The 27,221-nt window shown below is 47.1% G+C and overlaps 1 protein-coding gene across 4 annotated transcripts in view; it reads right to left on the reverse strand.

The window, feature by feature from the left end:
* Positions 1 to 16,549: 16,549 nt before the first annotated feature.
* Positions 16,550 to 27,221, reverse strand: part of LOC149359308 (uncharacterized) — a 95,932-nt gene continuing 85,260 nt past the window's right edge. For all 4 annotated transcript variants that reach the window (XM_089571571.1, XM_089571569.1, XM_089571567.1 and 1 more), the window contains exons 5-10: positions 25,681 to 25,728; positions 24,000 to 24,509; positions 23,685 to 23,863; positions 22,062 to 23,223; positions 20,760 to 21,110; positions 16,550 to 18,368 (exon numbers count right to left, since the gene is read on the reverse strand). In XM_089571571.1, coding sequence (XP_089427697.1) covers positions 18,198 to 18,368; positions 20,760 to 21,110; positions 22,062 to 23,223; positions 23,685 to 23,863; positions 24,000 to 24,509; positions 25,681 to 25,728 — 2,421 coding nt within the window. In that variant the 3' untranslated portion in view covers positions 16,550 to 18,197. The remainder of the gene's footprint in view (positions 18,369 to 20,759; positions 21,111 to 22,061; positions 23,224 to 23,684; positions 23,864 to 23,999; positions 24,510 to 25,680; positions 25,729 to 27,221) is intronic.

The following is a 27,221-nucleotide window of genomic DNA, read 5'->3' on the forward strand; positions in this document are numbered from 1 at the left end:
TCGAGGCTTTGTCACCGCTGTCAAAGATATCAATTTTTGTCCATGTAGGCTGTTGCTAACTACGCATTTTCTGAAGCTTTTGCACAGCATGTTGACTGGGATAGCCTTCCGCACATCGATGATCCACAGGCAAAGCAGTGCAATGCCTGCCTTCGGACGCAAACCGTCGATATGGGGACATGAAGTCCATCAGCCATATATGTAGCTTCAGCCCTTTATTGCCGCTTATTGGACTGACATGTGGCAATGACAGTGGGGACTGCACATGCTGAGGGGACGTCGTGTGTTAAGGCGGAAGCCTTTAATGCCTCATCGTTGTAAGCAGCAGTTGTCGACAGAAATGTAACGCTTTTCAATTGGTCGAAACGGTCGTGACGTCACAGTGCGCGAATTTCAAACGGGGCCAATCGTACTTTGGCTACTAACCATGCAACCAATTCAAGGGATCGTATAGTGATGCTCCAAGTAAGTGGGACTGAGTTTAGTTAATTGTTTACTTAACCAATTAGCCTAATTAACCTTTCTAGTCAGACCAGATAAATAAATAATACCGAGTAGGAAATTGGCCGAGCTTGGGAATCGAACCCCGGTCTCCGGAGTGCGAGACGAGCACGCTACCACTCCGCCATGCCAGCTCGATGGTTTGGAATAAACAAAGGCGCGTCTAGTGATCTTCGTTCACTCCCATCTTCCTCCCTTCCCGTTACAGCGAGGTTTAGGTGTCCACCGAGATATGAGAGACATGTACATTTCCTTTCCTCAAAAACCAATTTACCGACGAGCAAGGCGTAGAACCGAACGGGCAATGCGGTCTATGGACTCTGGCAGCGTTGCAAGACGCTGTCGCGTTCCGCTCGCTTAACATCTTTACCACACATCAGTGACACAAGCAGCAACACTGCGCTTAAGGCTTTCGCCTCACCACACTTTAGGTCAACTAAGTGCCCCCCTGAATTATTGCTGTTAAGCTGAGCTGAACCCACCCTGCTGAAACTCGCATAAAACCCACATCTCCTCTTTCTGATCGCATTTTCTTTTCTTTCAATTGTTAGTGTGGGTTATGCGTGAGAAAATACAGTAGTTTAAGCAACAGTTGTTTGTTTGTACAACTGAAAGGGTTCCAGCGCAGTTTCATAGATCGCTGCCGGTGGACCAGATACATGCCACAGGCCGTAAAACTGCTTTGCTTGTCTAGTGACCAAAAAGTGTGGCATCCTTGCCCAAGTTATGCATTACCCTCTATCCCCTCCCATCATCAGTTTGCATCCGTTATGGGGAAAATTTGCATATTTTTGGATTTTGGTAACGAACTTGTTATGTTTGCACAGAACGAACTCCCTTCTTTCCGGTTGATTAATTATGCAAGTCCTGATCGGTCTTCATATGACTGTACTGTGACCCAACACTGTTTTCAGGATCTCAGTTACACTTATTTTGTCTTATTTCTGTGATCAGAATCTTTGCACGACTAAATCTGCACATTTTAAGCCTTTAAAGGACTATAGACATCAAATTTTTGCTTGCGTGTTTTCTTCTTTCAGATGATGCATTAGACATTAGAATAATGGGTCACTATGTGATATTTGCCTCCGATCACTAAATAATTTGTAATTTAATTTCTTCGTGACACTGTTTCAGTTTTGGTTCTGTCAACCAAATGATGCCTTTGACGTGTAGTTGTCCTTTAGGTCATGTGAGGCATGAAAAAAATGCAATATAACTGTTGATAAGTCGTTTATTGTCATTTGAACTCTTGAAGCAGCTGGTTTAAGTGTTGCAGTGTATTAAAGCTATGTATCAGTGTTTCTATTCCAGTTTTTTTCGGGCTTTGCGTGACCCAAAGGTAAACTACACATTGTAGCCATCGTTCGGTTCATGAAATTTAAACTGAGACAGCATGAGAAAAGTTCAAGTATGCATTATTTAGCAGTGATAGGCAATTACCATGCAGTGATCCATGTATTTAAATGTGCAATGCACTATTTGAAAGAAAAAAACACATAACTAAATTTAGGTGTCTATCGTCCTTTAAAGTACTCATGCTAACAAACAAAGCAAACAAAAATTGTGCATGCTGGAGCTATACCAAATCTAGCGCAAAATGCAAAGGTGCCTACCAAAAATCTATTTTGGGATGTTGTTCAATTCGCATGTCTGGCTTGAGTCTGCTCTATGTGTATTGTCGCAAAGGGTCCCAAATACAAGTTCCAGCCATCTGTGGTGCATAACACCAAAGGTGTAACTGAAGTCAACACCAAGTGACCTATGTCCACATAAGGAGACATTGTGACTAAAGCAGCTGTAAAGCAGCAGCACGAATATACATTATAATTTGAGTTCTGTGGATTCTAAAACTCTGCATCTGCTCTTGCACCATTTCAATGTGGGGTAATCATATGCTGGGTTCTGTTGATTGCTGAAATTGCAAAGTAATGACTCTGGACTGCTATGACTTTCATGTATGTACAAAGTTCTGCCACTGCTTGAACACAAAAGGTTTACTAGTAGGTATACCGTAACATGAGTGTTATATAGTATGCATAAAGTATGCACCGTTTGTGGGTCACAGTCTTTCTATTTCAAGCTTGCCAAGATGGGTGTCCACGCTTGTTGGTAAGTCCATTGTCGATGAACAGCACTGTCGATGAACCAGCACATGACACAAGCACTGTGTCAGCGTTCATGTCTTCATGTCCTTCTCTTCTTTGTCTTTTCTGTGGCATTTTGTCGATCTTGATACTTCAACTGCGTGGCATACTGAAGGCTCACAAGACTGCTCTATGCATGTTGCTGATTTCCTGCATTCACTTTAAAATTGCTGCATCTCTTGCTTGAATAGCCAACCACATGTATGTATACCCACAGCTCAATGGTACAGTATCACACAGGTGTGCCTCTGTCAACCCTCTTGGCTCCTTGTTGTTGTGTTGAATGTGTAAAGATGAGCTGCTTGTGTAGAGGACGCATGTAGCAATGTTGTGCCTGTCCCCCACCTCCCAGAAATAGAAAGGCAGGCATGTGCTCGCAGTTGCCACTGCCCTTTTGCACAATACTTTTAATCTCATTGATATGCCTGAAACCATATAAGGTGAGAGATGACTGCAAGGGAAGGTAAGAGTTTTTATGATATCATCAGTCCCATAATTTCCAGTAAAATTACTCATCATCATCATCATATCAGCCTGACTACGCCCACTGCAGGGCGAAGGCCTCTGCCATGTCTGTGTCCTTCGCCAGTTGCAGCCACCGTATCCTCGCATGCTTCTTAATATCATCCACCCACCTAACTTTCAGCCGCCCCTGCTACGCTTGCCTTCTCTTGGAATCCACTACGTTACCCTTAAAGGGCCACTGACCAGGGTCCGGACATTTTTGAAATACAAGCCCACTGCATAGACGAGGCATCGAAGATAACCTCTGCAAAATACTAGAGCCATGCGCGCCCCGAAGAGCTGCAAGAATTCAAATCAAAGACCGCTCGTTCTTTCCTTCAACAAAAACGTCCCCGCCCCACTACTCTGAACCCCCTTGACGTCATGGGGGTTACTTTCGCTAAAGGCACTCCATTGGTGCATCGGTCTGACTGACGGGAGAAGGTTGGGCGCAGCCTTGGCGTCGCGTCGTCTGCACAACGCTTTCCGCAGCGCCTTCTGTTTTGGCACAGGCCTACAAACCCGCATGAAGGAACAAAAAAAAAAAAAAACTGCGGAGGGAGCGTGCGGCGACAGCCTTGAACCCTAGTCATAAAAAGTAAAAAATAGTAAAACTGAGGGAGTTGGTTCGCCCCCCGCCGTGATCACGTCACGAGACGCTCTGCGTGCGCGCTCCCTTCTCAGTTTTTTTTTCTTCTATGCAAGCCCCCCAAAACAAGGTTTTAATTACTAGTGCAGCAGAGCCTTTCCCTCGCTCGCCCACTTGACCGCTCCGCACAGACACCGCTTATCCTTCATGCATCTTGCGTACTCCTTGACTCCAATGAAAGACATGGGCTTCGGAGCGGAGAAAAGACACAAACACACAGAACGCAAACACACATGAAGAAAAGCAAACGGGCGGTTGCCGGGCCCGCACTTCGCCGTGTGCTTTGAACAGAACCGACTTCCACCCCTTTGCTCGTGAAACAGTGGGGAGGCCTAAAAAAAATGAAAAGGTGGCTCGCTAACTGGGAATGACAAACAGATGTATGAAAGGATGCGCTTGCTAACAAGTCTAGCGGCGAAACACCGCGAGGAGACCCAAAGAGCAAAGCAGAGAGGGTGTTAGGAAACCCGCAGCGCCCCCCCCTCCCCTCGAATAGACCCAGTAGCAAAAACCAAGAAAAGAATTCTATTGAAGGCAGGGCCATGACGTAGACATGTGACGCACTCCACAGACACCACGCCTCCAGCTAACGTCGGAGAAGGAAGGGGTGATTTTGCCTTGCCGAGCCTACTTGACGAGGAGCGGGAGAGAAAAATCTTGAGGAGGGAACGGAAGGAGAGGAGGCTCGCTCAAAGAGAGGTAGAGAGTGTTTTCGACCAGAGGGTGGTCACGGGCCCTTTAAAGGGATACTGAGGCGGTTTTCGAATCAGCTAATTTTTTAGGGTTTTGAAGTAGCGTCATTGCTGATCACGTCTGTGAAATTATTTTTTCGATTTTGGCTAAAACAGTGGAGCAATCACAAATTAAAAACGCGATGTTTAAATCTCCCGCGCCCCGCGCGAGCGCAGGAGAGGAGAACAGCGGAGAGGGAAACCTCATCCATGTTGGCCAAGGTGACGTCACGTTGAGGAGCCGGGGATACTTCAGCGCACCCAAGCGAGCTTTCAGCGCGCGTTGTTTCTCGTGCTGCATGCGTTGTTCCTCGTACTGTGTGCGTTGCGACATACAAAGCGTGTTAGCCGACTTCAAGAATCAGATTCAACACGAGGTACTACTCTGCGTTCGTGTCCACGAACTACGGCCGCGACTGTGTCGTCTTCCACTGTTTTCCGCAAGATCATAAGCTCGCAGCGCGAGCGCTCGCTGCTGTGACGAAGAATTCAAGCCGACTAAAGCAAGCCTACTCTGCTCGAAGCACTTACGTAAGAGCGGCTACATGCAGAGCTTGTCCCTAGTGTGATCTCTGGAAATTTCTGTCGAAAAGGCGCGGCTGAACCATGACACAGTTCCTTCGATTTTCTCGCGCATGAGAGGCGTGTCACCATTCCGAAGAAGCGCCTCTTCTAAAACTAGAAACATGCTCACTTAGCCCCTGCAGAAACCTTATAGAGGCTCAAGCATGTGTCGCTCTCCTCAGCTTAGGTGCGGCCAGACCACCTGAGGTGTGCTCAGCAAGGCTCGGTTCAACGTGTCCAAGCAAGCAAGCAAGCAAGCAAGCAAAGCAAAGCACAATAAAGCGAAGCAAGCAAGCAAGCATCAAAGCTCTTCATATGCGGCATTTCATTTAATCGTAGCTAAGCGATTAAAATGAAAGCGTTCGACGTTCTGATTTCGGATGCAAATGTAAGAGAGAAATGAATGCCAACCAAGTTTTTGCAAAAAAAGCACCATGTTTCGCAACCTTACTTGGTTTCTTCATCAAGTTGTGGCAGCGGGCGAGTTGCAGCTAGCTTGGCTTTTAGTTTAGTTTTATGGGGTTTAATGTCCCAGAGCGACTCGGGCTATGAGAGACGCCGTAGTGAAGGGCTCCGGAAATTTTGAGCACCTGGGGTTCTTTAACGTGCACTGACATCGCACAGTACACGCACCTCTAGAATTTCTCCTCGAAAGAAATTCAACCGCCGTGGCCGAGATCGAACTCGCGTCTTTCGGGTCAGCAGCCGAGCACCATAACCACTGAGCCACCGCGGCGGCAGCTTGGCTTTTAAACACACATATAGTTGGCCGCTACTTCACTGAACCTAAACTGCAAATCTAGGAAGGGCGAACGTTTCCGAGGCAGCGATTAATATTTTCTGGCATCTGCTGAACGCGCCACGAGTGAAGCAGCAGCCTTATGCGCGTATTTGGCTTGGTTTCCAGCGCACAATGATTGCGTCACTATCCTGTGGTCACATGCATCGCAGTGCTTGGCCACTGCGCTTCGCTAATTTTGACATCAACTTTGTTGTGCTTCATCGTTTCTATGAAATACTATCTTGCCCCAACCTAAAACGCCGGGTACTGAGGACAGGATTTTTGTACACAGCGCTTTGGGCCTTTTCTTTAGGATGACGCTCTTCCGGGTAAGCCAGGAGGCGTCCGGTGGTGGTAATTGACTTGAGTATTGTTCGCACCCCTTCCTTTCCGAGAATAGCTGGCACCTTTTACGCATGGTCTGCATACGCGTCTTTCAAGCTGGCGTATGCTTGTGCTAGGCGTAGAATTTTTTTATTGTGTCTTTTCTTGCTTTCAGGTGAACAAACTGTAGTATCCATTTGTTTGGAGGTCAATAAAAAAATAATTGCCATATTCGCGTTTACAACACCACGGAAAGCTGCGATCTACACTCAACGCAGCGCCGGATCCGCATTGACAGCTTCCCCAGCCCTCAAAGTGTCGTCACGACCTCTCTTGACCAATCACGGGCGGCGGCGTGCCAGACGGTGTGCCCCGCGGCACAGGCCGCATATTTCTGCTAAAAATGGCAATTCGTGCTTGTTTTTGCCTTATTTGGATGCGATATTTCAGTATACAGCATGAAAAACTATAAGGCGCCGCTGCCAGCCTGATTTTCAAAAAAAGTGCTTCAGTCTCCCTTTAAGGACCTGCAGTTATCTTGCCTTCGCATCACATGCCCTGCCCAAGCCCATTTCTTCCTGTTGATTTCGACTGGGATGTCATTAACCCACATTTGTTCCCTCACCCACTCCGCCTGCTTTTGATCTCTTAACGTTACACCTATGATTTTCCTTTCCATAGCTCACAGCGTTGTCCTTAACTTAAGCTGAACCCTCTTCACTGGCCTCCAGGTTTCTGCCCCATAGGTGAGCACCAGTAAGATACAGCTGTTACATAGTTTTCTCTTGAGGGATATTGGTAAGCTGCCATTCATGATCTGAGAGAACCTGCCATATGCGCTACACCCCATTCTTATTCTTCTAGTTATATTCCTCTCATGATCCGGATAAGCTGTGACTACCTGCCCTAAATAGACATATTCCCTTATTACTTCCAGCCCCTCGCTACCAATTATGAACTGCTGTTTCCTTGCAAGACTGTTGAGCATTACTTTGGTTTTCTGCATGCTAATTTTTTAGACACACCGTTCAGCTCAGACTGTCTATCTCATTGATCATGCTTTGCAGTTCATGTCCTGAGTGACTCAGCAAAGCAATGTCATCAGCAAATCGCAGATTACTTAGGTATTCTCTTATCCCCTCTTATCCCCAACTGTTCCTAGTTCAGGCCTCATAATACCCCCTGTAAAGAGGTGGTGGATAGCATTGGCGAGATTATCTCCCTGCCGGACACCTTTCCTTATTGGAATTTTATTGCTGACTTTATGGAGGACTATGATCACTGTGCAGTCGTTACAGATATCTTCCAATATTTGCACATAACACTCTTCTATACCCTGATTCCACAATGCCTGCATCACAGCTGAGGTTTCCACTGAGCCAAATGCTTTCTCATAATCAATGAAGGCTATATATCATGATCACCATTATATTAAAGAAATTATGCAGTGAAGTTAGAAGTGCTGAAGGGTCTATGAGGTGCATAAAGGCATATTGTCGCCTGCTGTCTCTCCCACTACAACCGCTCACATCCCGCAAACCGGTATATTCAGGAAGGCTAAGTACAGAGGCCTGTTTTCTGCCCTAGTTATTTCTATGCAATGGGTAAGCATGAACAGGCTATCATCCAAGGACCTATCGCTTCTGAACCCATTTTGAAGTTCTCCCAGCATTTCATTACTTTCTGTCCATGTCTGCACTTTTTATTTCACAGCCTCCATTGCCAGCCTGTATGTAACAGATGTTATCGCAATTGGTCTGAAGGATCTTGTGTTCGTCATAACTCCTCTTCCTCTATAAATCAAATTCATTCTACTCTGTTACCAGCTGTCCAGAATTTGCTTATTTGTTTTTTTTATTTTATACAGAATACCCCTAAAGGCCCTCGAGAGGGTATTACATAGGGGGGGGGGGGGGGGGCACAGGCAATTGAACAGAATAAAACAAAACCACAAATATAAAACAAACAACAAAAGCACAAATAAGACACTTTGGATGACATAAGTAAGCAAAAGAATCAATCAAAAGCACAAATAAGACACTTTGCATGACATAAGTAAGCAAAAGAATGGCAGCGCGGCAAAGAACGAAGATTACTGCAGTATTAAAATTATACAAACAGAACACTAATACAATGAATCTTTTTAGAAACAAACCCTGCAAAAAAGGAAGCCATGAACAAATAAAATAACAATATTTGCGAAGAGTTAAGCAGTAGTTATTGAAGATATAAGTTTAAAATATTTATCAGGATCAGTGGTGGTTGCGATATGTGAAGGCAGAGTGTCCCAGTCAGATATTGTGCGTCGTAAGAATGAATGCGCATAGATAAATGTTCTGCACGTGAAACGTCTAACTTTAAAGGGATGATCGCGGCGGTCAAAAATCGAAGGAGGCAAAGAAAAAAAGTCGTTATGAAGTGATAGATGATGATAAAGTTTATGAAAAAGTGATAGTCGTGCAATTTTATGGTGGAGACATAAATCCTGGAGACCTGCGCGTAATGACTGTTTCCAATACTTTTAACGTTTCCTCGCTGCTTTGACAAAGTTCATTAATCAGCTTGATTGGGATTTCATCCATTCCAGCAGTTGTGCATGTAGGAATACTTACCTCTGCCTTTTTCCACCTAAAATTGGTGAGTTCTAAGCTACTTTTTGTTGTGCTGTCTTGTGCTGCTTCTCTAGTCAGGAGATTACCCTATCACTGCTCCTAAATAACTCAGCTGTAACTGATGTAATGTATTTCACAGCATCGTCTTCCTCTAAACATTTTCCCTCGGCATTGTGAATCTGTTCCTGGTTCTCTTGATTCTTTTTCCACAGACAACTTATATGGTTCCAGAATTTTATTGGCCCACCTTTAGGTGTATCGCGAACTTCAGCCATCCAGCGATCAGTGGACTGCTTTATTTACCCTAGATGAGGACCTGCACTTCCAGTTTTTTCATTGGTTTCCATTTTTGGTCTATTTCCTCTTTTGAAAGCTGCACCTTCATCTTTCTGCATTCTCTTGAAACCACTGATCGCCGTTCGATGGCCTCCTTAATTTCCTTGTTCCACTAGCCTTGCAGATGCCTCTTTCTAGCGGTTTTCCTTTTTTACTAGTTTCATTTTCATACTGATTAGTCATTCTGTTTATAATCCCACTTTTCAATGCTTCCTCAGCACCTGCTGCTATTAGTGCTCATTGTTTGTCATTTAAATTTGCATTCCGTTGTTGTGCTTCCTGCACTCTTACCAGGGCTCCCATCTGCAGACTAATACAGTTACGATCACATCCCATACTGTACTCCCCTTCCTTGTCCATTTCCATTTTTGCAAGCTTGCTTTAGGTTCCCTGTGACATTAGGCAGTAGTCAATGGTCATTTGCCTGTTCAGGTATTCCCACATGAATTTTCTTTCCCTCACATTTAGTTTCTTTATTTACGATAACTAGGTTGCACTGCTCACAGAGGTCATTAAAGGGACACTGAGGAGAGCTCTATTAATATTTTTTTTATAGCAAAATCCGATAGTTCGGCATTTCATGGCTTTGTTGCCACTTGGCCGGCAGCGAAAGATGCATTTATTTCTAAGAAATTTGGATTCGAAGTTGAAAAAGTTTTTCCCGCCGCTCTGATTCAAACTTGGGATTCTCCTATGACGACACAGGACTAAGTGACGTGAAACATGACGTGCACATGACGTAACGCAGACTCCGTGATTTCTGGCGGCCAGCAGAGTGGCCCAGCAGCAGCCGAAAAGAAAGCTATCGCCGGCCGCACGTTGAAGGCATCTATCAGCTATTGCAGCCGTCGCTTCGTTTACGTTTGCACCGGCGTTTTGCCAGCGTTACAATGGATCCCGTTCTCAAAGTCGTCAACGAAGTTCTCGCAAATAGACACCTTTAGCATACCGTGTACCTTGTTTGCCGTTAGCGGAATACCGGGAGCCCGCATACCGCTATGAGCAGGCGCTGATTGGTCCCGGCGCTGCAGGAGCGTGCGTAGCTGTCAGGTACGTGGCGCTATCTGGCGATGTCAAGGAGATTTGCGCATGCATTTGCTGCGCCTCAGTGGTTCGTGGCTTCTCGTGTCCTAGTGTTGCTAGAACTATTGGTTCTAGCAACACTGTTTTGTCCTATGACGTCATGAAGCTTGCACTTGCGAGTTTGGCCTGTGGCGGCGATACCTGTATTTTAATTCTTACTCTTTTCTACGTTACAAAAGCTTTGTTGTCAGTATGAATGGCGTTTTTGTAATCAGGAGCTGGTATTCTGTCGATGCAAGTCAACTTCAATTTCTCCTCAGTGTCCCTTTAACTTCCCATTGCAGTTTATGTATCCATCCAGATCCTCGATGTGGCCGTTCATGTCCTCCAATAGAATAACCTCAGTACCGGCTCCGAACTATTTTGTATCAACATTGAGGAAGTTAACTAGATCCTTGTTTTGTTGCAATTTTCGCCTGTCCATAATAGGCTACCTCTAATCATGTCCTTTTACCAGCATACCGGCAATTTTTTCCGATAATGAGACGACACATGTTCTTTACAAATCTATTTTATTCTTTGCCAATTTGTTCCTTGATGTATCAGCATACCTACACATCCCCTATTCCTCTTTGTTGCTGATGTATTGCGCCTTTTCCAGACATAGTAGCCATCGATAAATGGTGGAGCTTCTAGACCTTCCCAAGGCATATTTCATCGTCCTTTAACTGCTGTTGTACTTCATTTCGGACTCTTTCTACCCCCTTGCATGTTTATGTAACTGACCCTGGTGTTAAATTTCTTTTTTATATTTTTATTCCCGAATCTCCTAGGGACCATTTTGCAAGGTCACTATTGCCATCTGTTGGTCACTCAAAGAAGCCGGTTTCTCCAATGGCTCATGCTGCACCTAAGAAAATTTAAAAGTAGCCCATCGGTAGGCCATGATGCACGGAGTTTAGGTCTCCAAAAATTGCTGCCACAGTGAATGTGTTAAATTGCATTCAGCATACTCGTGCATGCTTTCATAATAAAAATTGCTTTAACGAGGCCATTGGTGTCTTGCACACTCTCTATGCAAGCGGTGACGCAGTTTTAGAAACCATGATTTTTCAGGTGCGGCTTACTGTGACCAAAGCTTGGCTTGGCTTAGTCACACTGGCCTAAGCCCAATAATGGCTTGAGGCACAATGGTTCAGCCAATGTGACGTAAATGGCACAATACTGAGACAAAGCCACTGGATTTCCAAAGGCAGAAACAGGTCTTTATTGGTCGTCCTATTACTCTAACAGCCTATATAACATTACAGCCAAAAAAAAAAAGGAAAACATAAAACACCAGCTCCCCACACACACACACACACCCCGGACCAACACGCAGAGACATGTACATGAGTCCCCGCTGAATGAATTTCGGGCCTTTTAACAGATTAATAGAAAAACGACAAAAGGGGAGAATCAACGACATTGCAGCCCATAATATGTACAAGACTTATTCAGCATGGAACGTGGCAGAGAAATGGCAACGGGGGAGTGGGGGGAAGAGGAACGCTGGAACTCTTTACAATGCTTTTTTTTTTTTATTTCTGTACAATGTGAGGCATGGCAACAACATTTTTCGCAAGAGTGCTCCCAAAAGGGGGTCGTCGGCTTGTGCTCAGGAGGGACCGAGGAAACGTACAACACCAAAACAGCTCCGTACCGGCTCCACACACACACTCACAGTCCGTTACGGGGCACACGCACTTCCGACGGCCACCCCCACAGTCCACAAATGTATAACAGGCCAAAAACTTGATGTCTAAACAGACCTCGACATCGTCATCACCGGTTTCGAGCAGAGCCGTGTCGCCCGTCACACAAACACCGAGTCAGTTCACAGTTCAGTGTGTGGGCACGACAAATGCAGTGTAAAAAAAAAGAAAAAAAAAACATTCTCTGTGCACTCTGTGCTTGAAAGCATTTCTTTTTGCACCAGCAAAGGCAAACGCACTCGCGCGTGTCAAAAGTAAACAACAATAACCAACAAGTAACAGCAATCAAAAATGACATAACAGCTTGAGACAATGAAAATGAGAAAAAAAAATAATGCTCGCACCACACAGTATTCAAAGAGGTTGGGGGGGAGGGAAGACTGCGTTATACAACTGGAGCAGCACAAACAAATGTGGCTTGGTGAAGACAGTGTAAAAAGCCGTGTATAACAATGCACTACAGTAATGGCATGGGTCAATGTGTTCGCTCCCTCCTTCACTTAATTTTTTTTTGTTGCGCATTTCAAAACAGTGTTATCTCGTGCAGCAGGGACAGCAAACACGAGACTCGAAAAGACAAGTGACCATCATGAGGGCACTTACGCTAAAACAAGTGCAGTTTTTTTTTTGCTGTGGGTCTCGGGAATTGCACTAACAACAGTAAAGGGCGAAACGATGCCAGGCCAGTGGTTTCATGTGCTCACCGTATAGTTCAGCGGCTGCTACAGCAGCTGCATTTGACGTCTTTTTCATGCTCAAACTGCAAAAGCTCAACGCCTTAGGCTGTGATCAATGCAGCAAGTTTGACAGCACGTTAAACTGTACCGCCGACAATACAGCTCTCGAAGTGGGAAGTGCAGCAATGTTTGCATCAATAACAAGCAGCTCGTATAAAGCATAGAGAGCTTCCATTCCACCCCGAATTCAGCCATTCCACTAATCAAACAACCAAGACCCGAGCAGTGTGATGTCTTCGAGCACACTGAACCAGACAAAAGAAATGGCTGGCATGCACCATCAAGCTAGAGAGGTCCAATACCACCCGCCAAATCTAACATTGCAAATTCAACATCCAATCACATCTTCAAACTACACCAAACATCTGTACATTGCAGGATTCACTCAGGTCGAGACAAGGAGTGAAAAAATTTCCTGCAGCCTTCTGCTTGCTGTCACACACCAGCACAACTCCAAGACACAACAAGTTAAAACACAACCGCATTCCGTCGGTGGTGACTGCACCAGACACCTTCATCACCTTCCTTCCTTCATCAAGCAAATGGAACAGGAACCTGGCAAATGATCACACCGTAACAATACACAGTCTGCGATTAGTGAGGCAGGCATAATATAGAGTGCTTCAAGGGGGCTCAAATTCCACATTGCAAGTTCGCTGAGCAAGAACCTGTCAGTCTCCCACAGCTGAGCAGTCCTAACCTTCTCCTGTGCCAAGACCTATGTGCAGTTCAGCCCGTAGAGGCCATGTCAGCCCAATTAACTATCACGAAAGGACAAGTTCTCACAAGTTGCTAAGATAAAACTAGTGTTTTCTCGTGCACTAGCTGAGAAAATATTAAATCCAGAAATCAAGCAGTCATTTGACGAATGACATGGCGCATATATGCTCTATACGCCACAGAAGTTGCAGTCGTGAATGTGTGCAACCTTGCAGTCCTAAGCACACTGGCAGTCAAAACTATGCTGTCTTCGCAATGAGTGTACGTCGGGGTGTGTTTCTTGATGCAATAGATGTTCAGAATACCACGATCAGCAGGGACCAAGGAGACTATAGAAACCGCATGATACTGTGTGCAGTCTACTTAGTACTTGTTAAGTGTTAATACTGAGCCACCTCCACATCACTTGCAGGAGAATATGATGGCTAATATATGTGCTGGAATGAAAAGAGAGAAGAAAAAAAGTGATGCACATGAAAAAAATAAAACTCGTCCACCAGGTAAAATGAGCACTCCCACCCCATTCAACTCTCCCTAAAAAAAAAAAAAAGTTAACTTGTTTCGGAGACAGCCTTGGAAAAGCAGTTTGATAACTTATAAAGTAGTGCGCTCTTGACTGTTTTTAGTGACACATAATTTAGCTCTGATGCTCAGTTCTTGTACGTCACATTCTATATGGCACATTGACAGCGACAACTCTAAGGGGCCCCTTCATATCGCATAATAAGTGACACCTATAGTTTTCCCAATCAGTACGGAATCACTGCAACAAATGTGATCATACAACCAAGCTTTTCAGCTTCTTGTTCCAAATGCCAGTTTTCTACAAGCTGATCGGATAACTTGCAGTCAGGTGCATGCTGCAGCAAAAGCATTGATTTCAGAAGTGTGAAAAACAAATGAGTGCACCTCTTTAGTAATGTTGCTCTATGGTTAAGAGCTCTTGAGAGTAGCTGAAAGCAGCTGGTGATACGGAGTAGATGTATTTCTAAACAGACCTGCTGCTATTAAAGACAAAAGCTTTTCTTTATCATAAAAACTGCATGAAACTTTGCATGAACCTTTGTTAAGAAGGTCTGGCACAACGATTTGTCTAGAATTTAGAGGCCACAGATTACTGCACCCTTCCCAGTGGCAGTAGAACTACTGAGGTGCGGCACAAAGGGATGGCGCTAGCACTCGCAAGCAAACTGCCTGTAGTGGATGCCCAAACTTCAAACTACAGTTAAAGCTATGTAAATGTGTGATCAAGGACCTCCCATCAAAGAACCCTAGTTGGCCTTTAATAGGCATCTTGCTCATTTCACTAAGTTTCCATTCAACTGTGTGCCACTTACCGAAAGAAGAGAGCTGTTGATAGGCCGTGGTGCAAAGAAAATTTGGTAATAAGAATTGCTACAGTTAAAAGGCCGTGTGGTATTAAAAGGGTTGAGAATGCTTTTGAAGCAAAGCTCAAAAGTAGGCAGTGCGTTACTTAACCACAGATGCTAAGCTTAACCAGAGAAAAACCAACCCAGGCGAAAATCGTAACTGGTCAAAGTGGTTTAAGGAACAATTTCTCAGTTGATTCCAGTTGTTTCCAGTTGGCTCCCAGCTGAATTCCAGTTGCATCTAACTGGTATGCAACTGGAATCAACTGGAATCAACTATGAAATTGTTCCTTAAACCACTTTGACCAGTTACGATTTTCGCCCGGGAAGCTTGCACATGGGACTCCCACCAGCTGGAATCAACTGGAATCAACTGGGAAATTGTTCCTTAAACCACTTTGACCAGTTACGATTTTCGCCTGGGAAGCTTGCACATGGGACTCCCACCAGCTGGAATCAACTGGAATCAACTGGGAAATTGTTCCTTAAACCACTTCGACCAGTTACGATTTTCGCCTGGGAAGCTTGCACATGGGACTCCCACCAGCGTGCACATCAATTACCTTAGTGCCAGATGTGTACATATTGTAACCAGGCAGGGGCTAACACTCAAGTAGCCAATACATTGCGCACACCACACATAACTGCCACTTGCACTAACGCAGATTTGGAGCATTCGTCTTGCGTGACACTCGTGCAGTCGTAACACACCCAACTCTGCCAAAAATGGCTGCCATCTTTAAGAAGCAATGCAGCACTGGCACCCGACCTTACAAAGAGAGCAAGCTGAGGCGCCCACATGGTTTCACACAGCCATTATAGTATTGGTAATTCTGAGCTGAACCCACCCAGTTTAGCATACAAGAAGGAAAAAATAAAAAAATAAAAACCTTTCCAGCATATTTTGATTGCTGTCAGGAATAACTTAACTCCGAGAGATGGCCATCGGTAACTGGAGGGCACTGCATCAATGACAGATGCACTTCCGTGCGGGTTCACATCAAAGCACCACTTCTGTTTTCCCCTTGGCAGCACGTAAAACTGCACCTTGGGCTCTGCCCAGGAGACAAAGCAAACATACAAAACAAATGTAAACAAGGCAACAAAGCTGCTTTGTCCCCAACCTCGTAATAATTTGTACTCTTTACAACTGAAAAGTGAGCTGTATGCTAAGAGAGAATGACAGCCGCGAATCAACAACTCGAGTGGCCATCTGGGCATTCAAACCTAGAGAACCACGAGGGAACAGTTGACTCTGCTCTCCAGAATTGAAACTAGAAACACTGCTCTGATACATGTATGAAGGTTCGGCTGGGTGGGCAGGGGCAGCAACTCAGTCAGTTCAGAAATTCTGTCGAAACTACTGGCTGCACATGGTAAAATCACAACACCTCCGATGCAGTGCACAAAAATACCAAACCAGACATGAACATCAGCAGCTCTTTGCAAAGGTACAAACCAGGAGCCAACATCTCACTGCACTACACAGGCTAACACCTAGCACTTGCAACGGCAGTGACTTGCAAGAGCTCAACACACCATGCAACAACTGTACACATCTACTGCAGCAGCCCACGAGTGCCTTCCCTGCCTGAAAAGCCAGCTTCACACAGTTTGGGGCAAAGCTGGGTGGAGATTGGTGAAACTATGGAACAACTGAAGCGGAGGAAAGAGGGCCTACATACAGCGAGAAAAATGCAACGAATATCGATAACCAGGATACAACAACAAAAGACCATAGTGGTCTGAGAGGACATGATGCATGAAAATAAAATCAGGGGGGGGGGGGGGGGCTGCACACAACAAAGAAACTTCTCTCCACTCAACAGAACTTTTCCTCGCGAGAAAACAAGTGAACAAACAAAAACCGCGACAACACCGTGTACATGGAGGCGGTGGTGGCCCGCAGGGTTTTAAAAGAACATAACCGCGCTCTGGGGTCACACCACACCGAGAGACTAGTGTAAAACTGAGAGTCCAGGCGCAAAGCATCGTCTGCGCATTGCACCAAAAAGTGTACGGGGCCGGGCTGGTCGGCAACACCGGAAAAAAAAAAAAAAACATGCATGCCCGCATATCCTCGTGCCGGGATGAAAAAGTCTCAATGGCACGCCGCAAAGAAACAAAAAAAAAAAACACTGTCCGTTATTAACGGCAATAGTTCCGTGTTGATGCAACACATTAAGATATTGGGCAAACTTCCCATGTTAAAAAAAATATTGGAAAACAAATGTAGAAAGTGGGCATGAATTACCATGTTACATTACAGTGGCCACATGTGCTCTTGGGCAGAAGTGCTTAACGAACAAACTGGGGTCAGAATTTCATGTGTTGAAGCACTTCTCCTGCCGACAACACAAGCTAAGTATGCACTTGACAGCACATACAGAAACAAGGCAAGAAATTACTCTTGCAGGAGAACGCCCAAGGAAAGTGCGCAGGTTCTTCCAGTCCTGTGCACAGAGCCCTCCCAGAGAATGAGCCCTTTTGATGCACTTCATTTACAAAGCACTCGACCCCGGCCATAGGCAAAAAACTTTTGCCCTGCCTTGACATACCACTCCAAAACACCACTGCAGCAGAGGCACTTGCGCTAAAAGGCAAATGTCCAGTGGTCAACAGGTTGCGTGATGAATCAAGACGACACAGCTCCCACGTCACTTATGATGACTTGCTGGCACTTAGTAGAACCCTCACACATGACGTGTGATGCATTGCCCATGACATGCAGCCAACCGGTCATGCCACCAACTGGTCATGCCACTAATTGGTCATGCCACCAGTTGACAAAAGACCAATGCTGAGCTGGGTTGCGGTTGTGCACGTACCTCTTTCACGAGTTGCCTTGAGGCAGCAGAGAGAACACTGCCGACGAGCACCCAGCTAGCAATGCAGCTGTGAGGAAGTGGTGAGGGAGCAACGTGAATGATAAGTGCCAGGGTGCACATGCATCCTGCCAGGGAGCATTCGGGAAAGCGAGCTCTGCTGCCTGCCTTCGCCTTCGCAATGCAATCGTGCAGCAGCACCACTGACTCCATTTTCAGACCGCTTTCCCGTTTCATACCCTGTCCATAATGGAACGACAACGCACAACGACAAAAAAATGTGCTGTACAGTAGAACTTGGGACTGCTGCTGAAGGCTTGTCAGTGCATGCAGCGGGGCGATATGAAGAGGTTGACAAAGAGGGCGGTGACTGTGGCGACTCTGCATATCCGTCTGCTCCGTACCGCACTCTTATGCCACCAGGGGCCACTGCAAGTGGCATCACCAGAAGGTGGAGCTGCTGTGCTGGCTGGCACCACCTGCCACTACCACTTAGCATTCACTTCCGTAGCTTGGTGTTGAGCGTGCACTGTGTGGGCGAAGGATGAGCCATGGCTGGTCAGCAGTCGCCCATCTGCTGTCTTACTGATCTGACACGAGCGCTTTGGATGCAGCACGTTCAGACGGTGGACAGGACGGGGCTCTGGACAAGTGGCACTCGTGGTGGTAGGATGTTGTCGGCCGCAGGGTGGCTGTTTGCGACGTGGTTGGCCAGCAAGAGAGCCGACGTGAAGCCCGCATCACATTGGTCGCACACATATGGCCTCGGTTGGGTGTGTGACACAAAGTGCTGCGAGAAAAAGGAAGAATAGGGAAATATCTCAAACAAGAATCGGACTTTAAAAGCACAGTGAGGAGAGCTCTATTGATATTTTTTTTAAAGCAGAATCCGATAGTTCGGCATTTCATGGCATTTGTGCCACTTGGCCGGCAGCGAAAGATGCATTTATTTCTAAGAAATTTGGATTTGAAGTTGAAAAAGTTTTTCCCGCCGCTCTGATTCAAACCTGAGACTCTCTTATGACGACACAGGACTAAGTGACGTGAAACATGACGTGTACATGACGTAACGCAGACTCCGTGATTTCTGGTGGCCAGCAGTGCGGCCTAGCAGCAGCCGAAAAGAAAGCTACCGCCGGCTGCACGTTGAAGGCATCTATAGACTATTGCGGCCGTCGCTACTGTCGCTTCGTTTACGTTTGCACCGCCGTTTTGCCAGAATTACGACGGCTCCCGTTCTTGAAGTCGTCAATGAAGTTCTCGCAAATAGACACCTTTAGCATACCGTGTACCTTGTTACCATTAGCAGAAGACCGGGAGCCCGCCTACCGCCAGTGAGCAGGCGCTGATTGGTCCCGATGCTGCAGGCGCGCGCGTAGCTGCCAGGTATGTGGCGCCATCTGGCGACGTGAAGGAGATTTGCGCATGCATAGGCTGCGCATGCATAGGCTGCGCCTCAGTGCTTCGTGGCTTTTCGTGTCCCAGTGTTGCTAGAACTATTGGTTCTAGCAACAATGTTTTGTCCTATGACGTCATCACGCTTGTACTTGCAAGTTTGGCCTGTGGCGGCGATACCTGTATTTTGGTTCTTGCTCTTTTCTATGTTACAAGAGCTTTGTTGTCAGTATGAGTGGCGTTTTTGTAATCAGGAGCTGGTATTCTGTCGATACAAGCCAACTTCAATTTCTCCTCAGTGTCCCTTTAAGCAAATGGTTGAAGGATTACTGCTCACTCTTGAGCTAAGGTCCTTTGGCTGTTGGTTTGAAGGTGCACCCTCCCTTTCACACACTATGCCAGTTGTACACTAGACAATCAAGGTCATACTGTGCCTAAAAACATGAAATAACATGACACTTGTGGACCTGAGTGGAGGTGACCGAGTACTGAAAATATTTTTTGCTTTTTTCATCCTTTCAAAACCTGGGTCCACCCCTTGCAGTGAAGGGGGACACGCCTTGCATTATACTCTAACACAAATATCACTCACAGAGGAAGCGTAAACACTGTGTCGTTCTTTTCCAGGGCTTTTAATTATGCTTATTCTCGTTATGTGTGTTAATCTGATATCATTTCGCATCATGGCACGAAGACTATTTAGACATGATGTCATAGAAATAAAACTCTTTTACTATGTGTGTCTGATTGCGCTGTACGCTTCAAGATGTTACTCAGCCTTTTTTCTCATCCCAACCCCCTTCTCACCAAAATGCTAAGCATGACCAATCAAGTAGAAGTGGAGGCCGGCTTCGTGAGACAGTTAAAGTTAGGGGGAGTATCCCTTCAAGGACGAAACTTCTCACGGGAAAAATGTGCTTAACTCCACAGTTAAATGAAGATCAAGAAATGCATTGTGCGAATAGGACAGCCCCCCACCCCGCCAACTGACCTTTTCTAATGCCATACCTGCATGAAGTCTCACATAACGTTAAAAAGGTAGCCATAAAATACAGTGTTAAGGTTGTCTTTTCTGCACCCACCAAACTGTCGTCACTTTGTTCTCGTATCTCTAAAATTAGCACAAAAAAGAAATGTGATGTCAAGTACCAGAGAATGTTCACCAAGTGCACAACCGATGTTGTTTACTCGCTTCCACTGTCCTGTGGCAAGGCCAACATAGGTCAAACAGGTCAATGCGTCAATGAGCGTATGATGCAGCACCGCATTTCGTTGCAGCCAGGCAACATAGAGAATGTGCCAAGACATTGCAACCACTGCAAAGACTACACCCCTCTGTTCCATAATGTCAGAATCATTGGCCGTGGTAAAACGCAGATAAAACGAGAAATCTTAGAAGCCTTCAAAATCAAGCAGTTAGGAACTGAATGCATCAGCGACAGCTCTGTCAGATTCATGGCAAAAGAGTATAGTTTCATGAATGGGACATACGTTGCCACATGCAATCTTCCGTTGCTTAATCAATTTTTTTCTTGTTGTTTTGATAGCGTTTGTGGTTGATCTCGTGCATGTGCGCCCTGTTCTGTTTGTGGCGATTCACCAAGTAAAGAATAATTCAGTTGTGTTTCCAGCGTTGTTCCTGTGTACTTCTCCTCCTTGTGTACGCGTCACTTCCGCTGGTTTTCCACTTATCATGCTCCAAATGGCCCAACAATTGCTACGCTTCTTCAGTGACCCTTCAAAGTGTGGCCCACAAATCCACCCCCGAAGATGCACAATCACCAACCTGCTGAAGTAGCGCCTGCGATGGGAACACTTTCTGGCAGATGGAGCAGGGCCATGGTGTGGCGAGAGCAGGGGGTGGGACTTCTGGAGCCCCGCCCTCTTCGTCTGGCTGAAGCCCCGCCCCCGATGGATGGTCGCAGTGCAAGTGCACCTGCAGCGACTTGGCACTCTTGAGGAGGCGGCCACAGAGTGGGCAGGGCCGCAGGGCCCCACTCTCCCAGCAAGTTGGGGGCGGACCTTCGACGACCTGAGGGGGGCTGGCCTCGCCTCTCAGTGGGCTGATGTCGTCCATGGCGGCATCCAGGGGCGACGCCACAGGCTCGCCACCCTGGTACAACTTCTGCGCCATCACCTGCATGCATGTCACTTGAGCCTCTTGTATGGGCATGGGAGGGAGGCAGCAGCCATTAAGCACACGCTGTGCAGCTAGCATGCAAGTTTAACCATCTAGTTGCTTCTCTCAAGGCTACCAAAGCTGTTGCAAGCATCTTCAAAAAAACTTAAGCACCGCCTTAAGGGTATTGTGCAGAATTAGTCCTTCTCTACATTACATTCACAGATCTCCGGGAGTCCTCATACCACTTCTTGCGCAGTGGTGCAGCGGCTAACCGATGCGCCACTGCCCCGGGGATGGTAGGTGGTGCCACTGGTGGGCCTTGTGCGATCCAGGTTGCTCTTCCCGAGCGACCAATCATTAATTTAACTGCCACGGTGGGTAGTTCGCTAACAATCCAGTGGGCAGGTTGTGATGCCGCTGCAAGGTCACGTGACCTAGATGGGCCACCAGCCTACTAGGCTGCTGCTCAGGGAACTTTTCGGAGATTTTTTTGCTCACGGTCAACGATGACGATGCCGACAACAACGCTGGATTTTCAGCGACACGAGCTCCTTAACGATACCACATTAAAACTCACAAACAGAGCCATTTCACATTTGTGAACCTCGCTGTAAGGAACAAGTCTCGTTTATGCAGCAGGCGTTGTTTTAGCTAGCCATTTATGCAACTTGCTGCATCTTTGACAATGCTAATTTTTATCACAAGAAATGAATTGCCACATTTTTTCCAGCGCACAAGGCATACCTGAGGGTATGTTTTGTTATCACCCCACGCAAAATGCAAATCAGGAAGCTTGTACTCTACACCATTAAATGTTCCCAGTGCAATGTGCCTCTGCTGGCACTGCGTCTCTGTGCAACATCACTTGCTTGTACAGAGGTGGTTCCCCACTGCTCCTGTGCATTCTAGCTCGCTGGCAACAATCGGTGCTAAAATGGAGACAGCGGGAACCAGTGGCTGGCTCACCTGAAGGCTCTCCAGCGAGTTGTCACAGTCCGAGGTGTCGATTTCATTGAGGTTCACACCAGAGCGTTCCATCTCGGCGTACATGCCGAAGGGGAGCTTCCCCAGGCACTCCAGTTTCAGAATGTGCATCTTTGAGCGCAGGTGCTTGGCCAAATGGCCGTGGATGCGAAAGGCTATCTGGCAGTCGGCGCACTTGAACGGGCGCGGGTTGTCGGCCGAGGGTGCTCCAAACGCCAGGTTCATGTTGAGCCGGTTGTAGTGCCCCACGGAGCGCCGATGCTTCTGCAGGTGGCCCCTCGTCCGGAAGGACACGGCGCAGGCCTCACACCTGAACGGCCTCTCAAAGTAGTGGATGTTGACGTGCATCCGCAGCTGGCTGGCCCGTGCGAAGCTCTTGTGGCATATGCCGCAGCGGCCTTCCTCGCCGCCTGCACCACCACAGCCACTGCTGGTGCCTCCCGATTCACTGCTTGTGCCAGCAGCCGCCGGTACATGCCCTTGAGGAAGGGGTGGGGCGGTGCCTCCAAGCTCTAGGCATGCTCCCAGAAGCCCGCCCTCCCGGGCGTAGGACCGGACGTTGTGACCAGAGACAAAGCCACCCGGGAGGATCTCCAGGCGTCGCTGCCTGGCCGTGCTGAGGTCCATGGGACCCTCGTCAGGATGTCGGCCAAGCGACGACATGGAGTAGCGCCGGGTCGGCTCGGCTTCGGCGATGCCGGCGGCCCGCTCATGCATTTCCATGGAGAAAGAGCGTGGCCTGTGGCCTGCAGGAGGACTGCCCAGCCAAGGAAGCCCACCCTGGGGCCAAGAGCCTGGTTCCGGAGGGGTGAGCTCGGCGGAAGTTCCAGGGTTGCCGGAAGAACCGACTCCGACATATGCAGCTGGCCCGACCATCAGGCTGGTGGTAGGTCCAGCCGAGGCAGAAATGGGCGATGCCCTCGACGTGGGTGGCATTGCTGGAGCTCCTTCGGAGGGCCACGAGGTGTCTGGAACGTGCGCAGACAGGTGCAGCAGGCTGCGTGCAGCTTCCTGCTCTTCGGAAACCTGACAGGTGGCTGCCATCACTGTGGCAGGGGGATGCGTGAGTGGGGATGCACTGTCGGGTGGGCCAGTCAGGGTGATCACTGGGATGCTGCAGGAGACACTTGGTGGAGGCAGGCCACTGCAACAGGAGGTGAAGCCAAGCCTTGAGCATGCCAGCACGGCAGAGATGATAATGAACAAAAAGCTGGCCAGATGGTTCTTTCCTCCACAAGGCAGCCAATATATGCCACTTTTCACACAGTGGTTGCTTAAAAAAACAACATGCCTGGAAGGGAGCATGCTGTTGCATCTAGTTTCCAGCTCACACTTCAAGTTACTTAATGCACTTTAAGTTGACAGCTAAAGTCATGTGGCCCCAAAGAAGTCCTTCTTGTACAATCTCATGCAAGACATATAATTGCACATGAAGGAAAAAACAATTCTAGCCAAGCAATGCCTTTTACTTCAGTAAGGTCTGCTGTAATAGTGCCATAGCATTCACTCACCAATGATTCTTCACACATCTCCACAAACATACGCAAGGCAAAAAGACACCACAACTCGCAAGATCAAGCACACATACAAGTCTTGCGAACCCACCTGGGCATAGGTTGAGGTGGCGGTGCTACCACAGACAGCAGGCCAATGGGGGCACCTTCATCATCCTCCTCCTCTTCCTCTTCTTCCTCCTCCTCATCATCATCGTCCTCCTCCTCTTCCTCCTCCTCTTCTTCCTCCTCATCGTCCTCAGAGGCAGGCCGCTCCCGCTGCTGCTGCTCCTGCAATGACATTGACAGCAATGCACATTGCTGAGATAGACAATAAGAAAAGGCCCTTGCAGAGGCATAAACGCAGCTGCAGCAGCGCACATCTACATGACACAGCAGCAAAACTGCAAGCAAGCACATCACTGACCTGCCGTGCAAGGGTGTCTGGGTCCACCTGGGTGGAATCATCCACCGTGGTGGGCACGGGAAGAATCCCCAGCTCAGTGCACTTCTTGTGGTGTGCCTTGGACTTCATGTGCTTGGTTAGGTTGCCCTTGGTCTTAAAGGCAAAGCAGCAGTGATGACATGAGAAGGGACGCAGGTCCGTATGCGTCCGGATGTGCTTCTTCAGCATTGACGGCTTCTTACACCGGATGCCACACTCCTCACAAACATACTTGCCACGCCCGCGGCCGCGCACATACGTGTAGGCCTCGTTGGACTTGAAGCCCCCTTCAAAGATGCGAACACGTTTGGGGCTCCCACTGGTTCCGTTCCTGCTCTCATCTGCAGGTGCGGGCGTGGCGTCTTCCTTTGGTGCTGCAACTGACTCAGTTTCCATTGGACTGCCAGGCCCCTCAGATGAGGTAGCAGCTGGAACTGGTGCAGCAGGAGGCACTGGTGGTGGCGCTAGTGTTGGAGGCAGCAGTGGCGCCGCCTAACAAGTGACAAAAAAAAATTTCCAGTTGCACTACAAGATGACAACAAACAACTCTCTTCCGCCATGCTGGTTACGAGTCACAAAGTACTGTACCATAAAATATTGAGTAAGTATCCAATAAGTTCAAAGAGCCGCCACAGTGGCTCAGTGGTTATGCCACTCGACTGCTGACCTGAAAAAGGCATTTCGATCCCAACCACGGCAGTCAAATTTCGATGAAGGCAAAATTCTACAGGCCCGTGTACTGCGCGATGCCATTGCACGTTAAAGAATCCCAGGTGATTGAAATTTTTAGAGCCCTTCACTACAACGTCCCTAGTAGCCCGAGTCACTTTGGGACGTTAATCCCCATAAACTAATAAAATTCAAAGCAATTAGAAGTTTCCTTACTCTCCTGGAAAACATCTGTTTGAATATAAGCAATGAAGAATGATTTCTGCATTACTGTGCATTTTTCTCAAAATAGTCCCAACACAACATCTGTTCTGCTCAGACACAGCAGGTGTAAAATGCACAAAATCTGATGTACACTGAGCAAACTGCATGTGAAAATATAGGTATAAGAAATGCAGCATTTTTCAAAGTTCTGGTTCCATATCGTTAGAGTAGACTGCTGAAGCCAGTAACAGCTGGCACTATAAAAACAGCTGGCACTATATGGTCGGCCCCACAGGTAAGTAATAAAGTGGAAGCTACAGGCGCAAGCAGCCAGTTTTGTAACTTGTGTCGATGACTCACAAATGCATGAAACTGGTACAGTTATGGAAGCTGTCAGCTTGCCCTCATAGCTTCCACTCTGATGCGAACATGCTGTGAAACGGAAAATATATACAGGTACAAGAAGACAAAACGAATGTACATGCAGTGCTCCAACATATGAAAGGGAACACGTTATCTGCATTCGCCCAAGATTGTTCCACAGGTAAGAGTGTAAAGTCCACTTTTTCCTTTACTTTCAAACAGTTTTTCCTGTGGACGGATAATGCTGATGAGACACTTTTAACAGCGATATACATACTTAACAACAGAATCTGTCGTGCAAGCCAGCTGACCATTTCCCTCCATACTGGAGCCACCTGTATTTGCGGTTAAGTGTTAAGTCACAATACATGCCGACACTGTGAGACAGCTGGCTGCCTCTAGCCAAGTTAACCACTGCGGCCATTACCTGGGGCATGGCTGGAACTGGTACCGAAGGCACAACTGACTGCACCACCTGCAAGGTAAAAATTTTGCGTGTTATTAAGCTGCCTCATGAAGACTGCAATTTCAGTCCACAACTACGCCTGCAAACAACAATTTGTTTCGTTAGCTTTCAGAGTATTGCTCCACTATACATCACGAGAACATTAATTATATGCACTGCTGAACAATTTGAGGCAAAAGTAAAATCAAGGCTGCATATTGGTCATAAAAATTTGGAGAATGCTTAAGCTTCGCCTTTAAGAGTGGAATGCGACAGCAGCTTGCAATGCTGCCAGGGAGTCCACAGAACGCCATCGCCCATTCGGCTGTGCGCCTTGCTCATTGGTAAATTGGTTTTTGAGGAAAGGAAATGTATCTGTCTTGCATATCTCAGTGGACACCTGAACCGCCTCAGAAGGGAAGGGAGGAAGTTGGGAGTGAACGAAGACACCCTATTCACTAGACTAGATGCGCCTGCATTCATTCCAAACCAAGGAGCTGGCGTGGTGGAGTTTCTGTCAAAACAGTCAATAGACATAAAAAAAAGCTGGCGTGGCAGAGTGGTTAGCGTGCTCATCTCGCACTCCGGAGGCCCTGGTTCGATTCCCCAATTAGACCAATTTCCTACTCGGTTTTATTTATTATTGCTTATGGGAATTTTCGCTCACGGCCAGCGCCGCCGCCGCCGATGACGACACCGGCTTTTCTGTGACACGGGGCCCTTAACGCTGTCGCGTTAATAAGTGCTGTAGTAAAGACAGGAATTTTTTTCTTTAGCGAAATCACTCGCACCCAACAGGAAGTTATTTACCTCAATAACATTCCTTTCCTGGCACTTCAGCAGAAAACACTTATAATTATTGCCACACGTCATAACCACAGGATGGTCGTGCAAAAATCATAGCAAAACTGCCAATTATGACCAAAGTAAAGTGGAAAAGAACAAACAGGTTCCTAGAAGTTTTCTACAGAAATGATATGCAGCCTCATGAGTGTGATCTCCAATGTGCTCGCAAGGCAATGTAACGCTTGTTCAACACCAGGGCAGTCTGTCATTGCCAGTGGCCACAAGGTGCGAAGCGAGGCGTGTTACACGTAGCAGTGACGGAAGGGAAGATAGCTAACGACGACAATGACAAGACCACAGTCTAAGGAACTGAGGCACTAACAGCTCTTGCTGTGAAAGGTAATAGTGTTTCAAGATCATGAATGGTAGCTTACCAATATCCCTGAAGAGAAAAGTATACAACAGCTGTATCCTACCGGTACTCACCTATGGGGCAGAAACGTGGAGGCTAACAAAGAAGGTTCAGCTTAAGTTAAGAACAACGCAGCGAGCTATGGAAAGGAAAATGATAGGTGTAACCCTAAGAGATCGGAAGAGGGCGGAGTGGGTGACGGAACAAACGCGGGTTAATGACATCCTAGTCGAAGTCAAGAGGAAAAAATGGGCTTGGGCAGGGCATGTAATGCGAAGGCAAGATAACCGCTGGTCCTTAAAGGGCCACGGACCAGGGTCCGGAC

Source organism: Amblyomma mixtum, chromosome 2 (assembly GCF_055824585.1).
Source record: "Amblyomma mixtum isolate Tamu chromosome 2, ASM5582458v1, whole genome shotgun sequence".
In the NCBI taxonomy this organism is placed as follows: Eukaryota; Metazoa; Arthropoda; class Arachnida; order Ixodida; family Ixodidae; genus Amblyomma; species Amblyomma mixtum.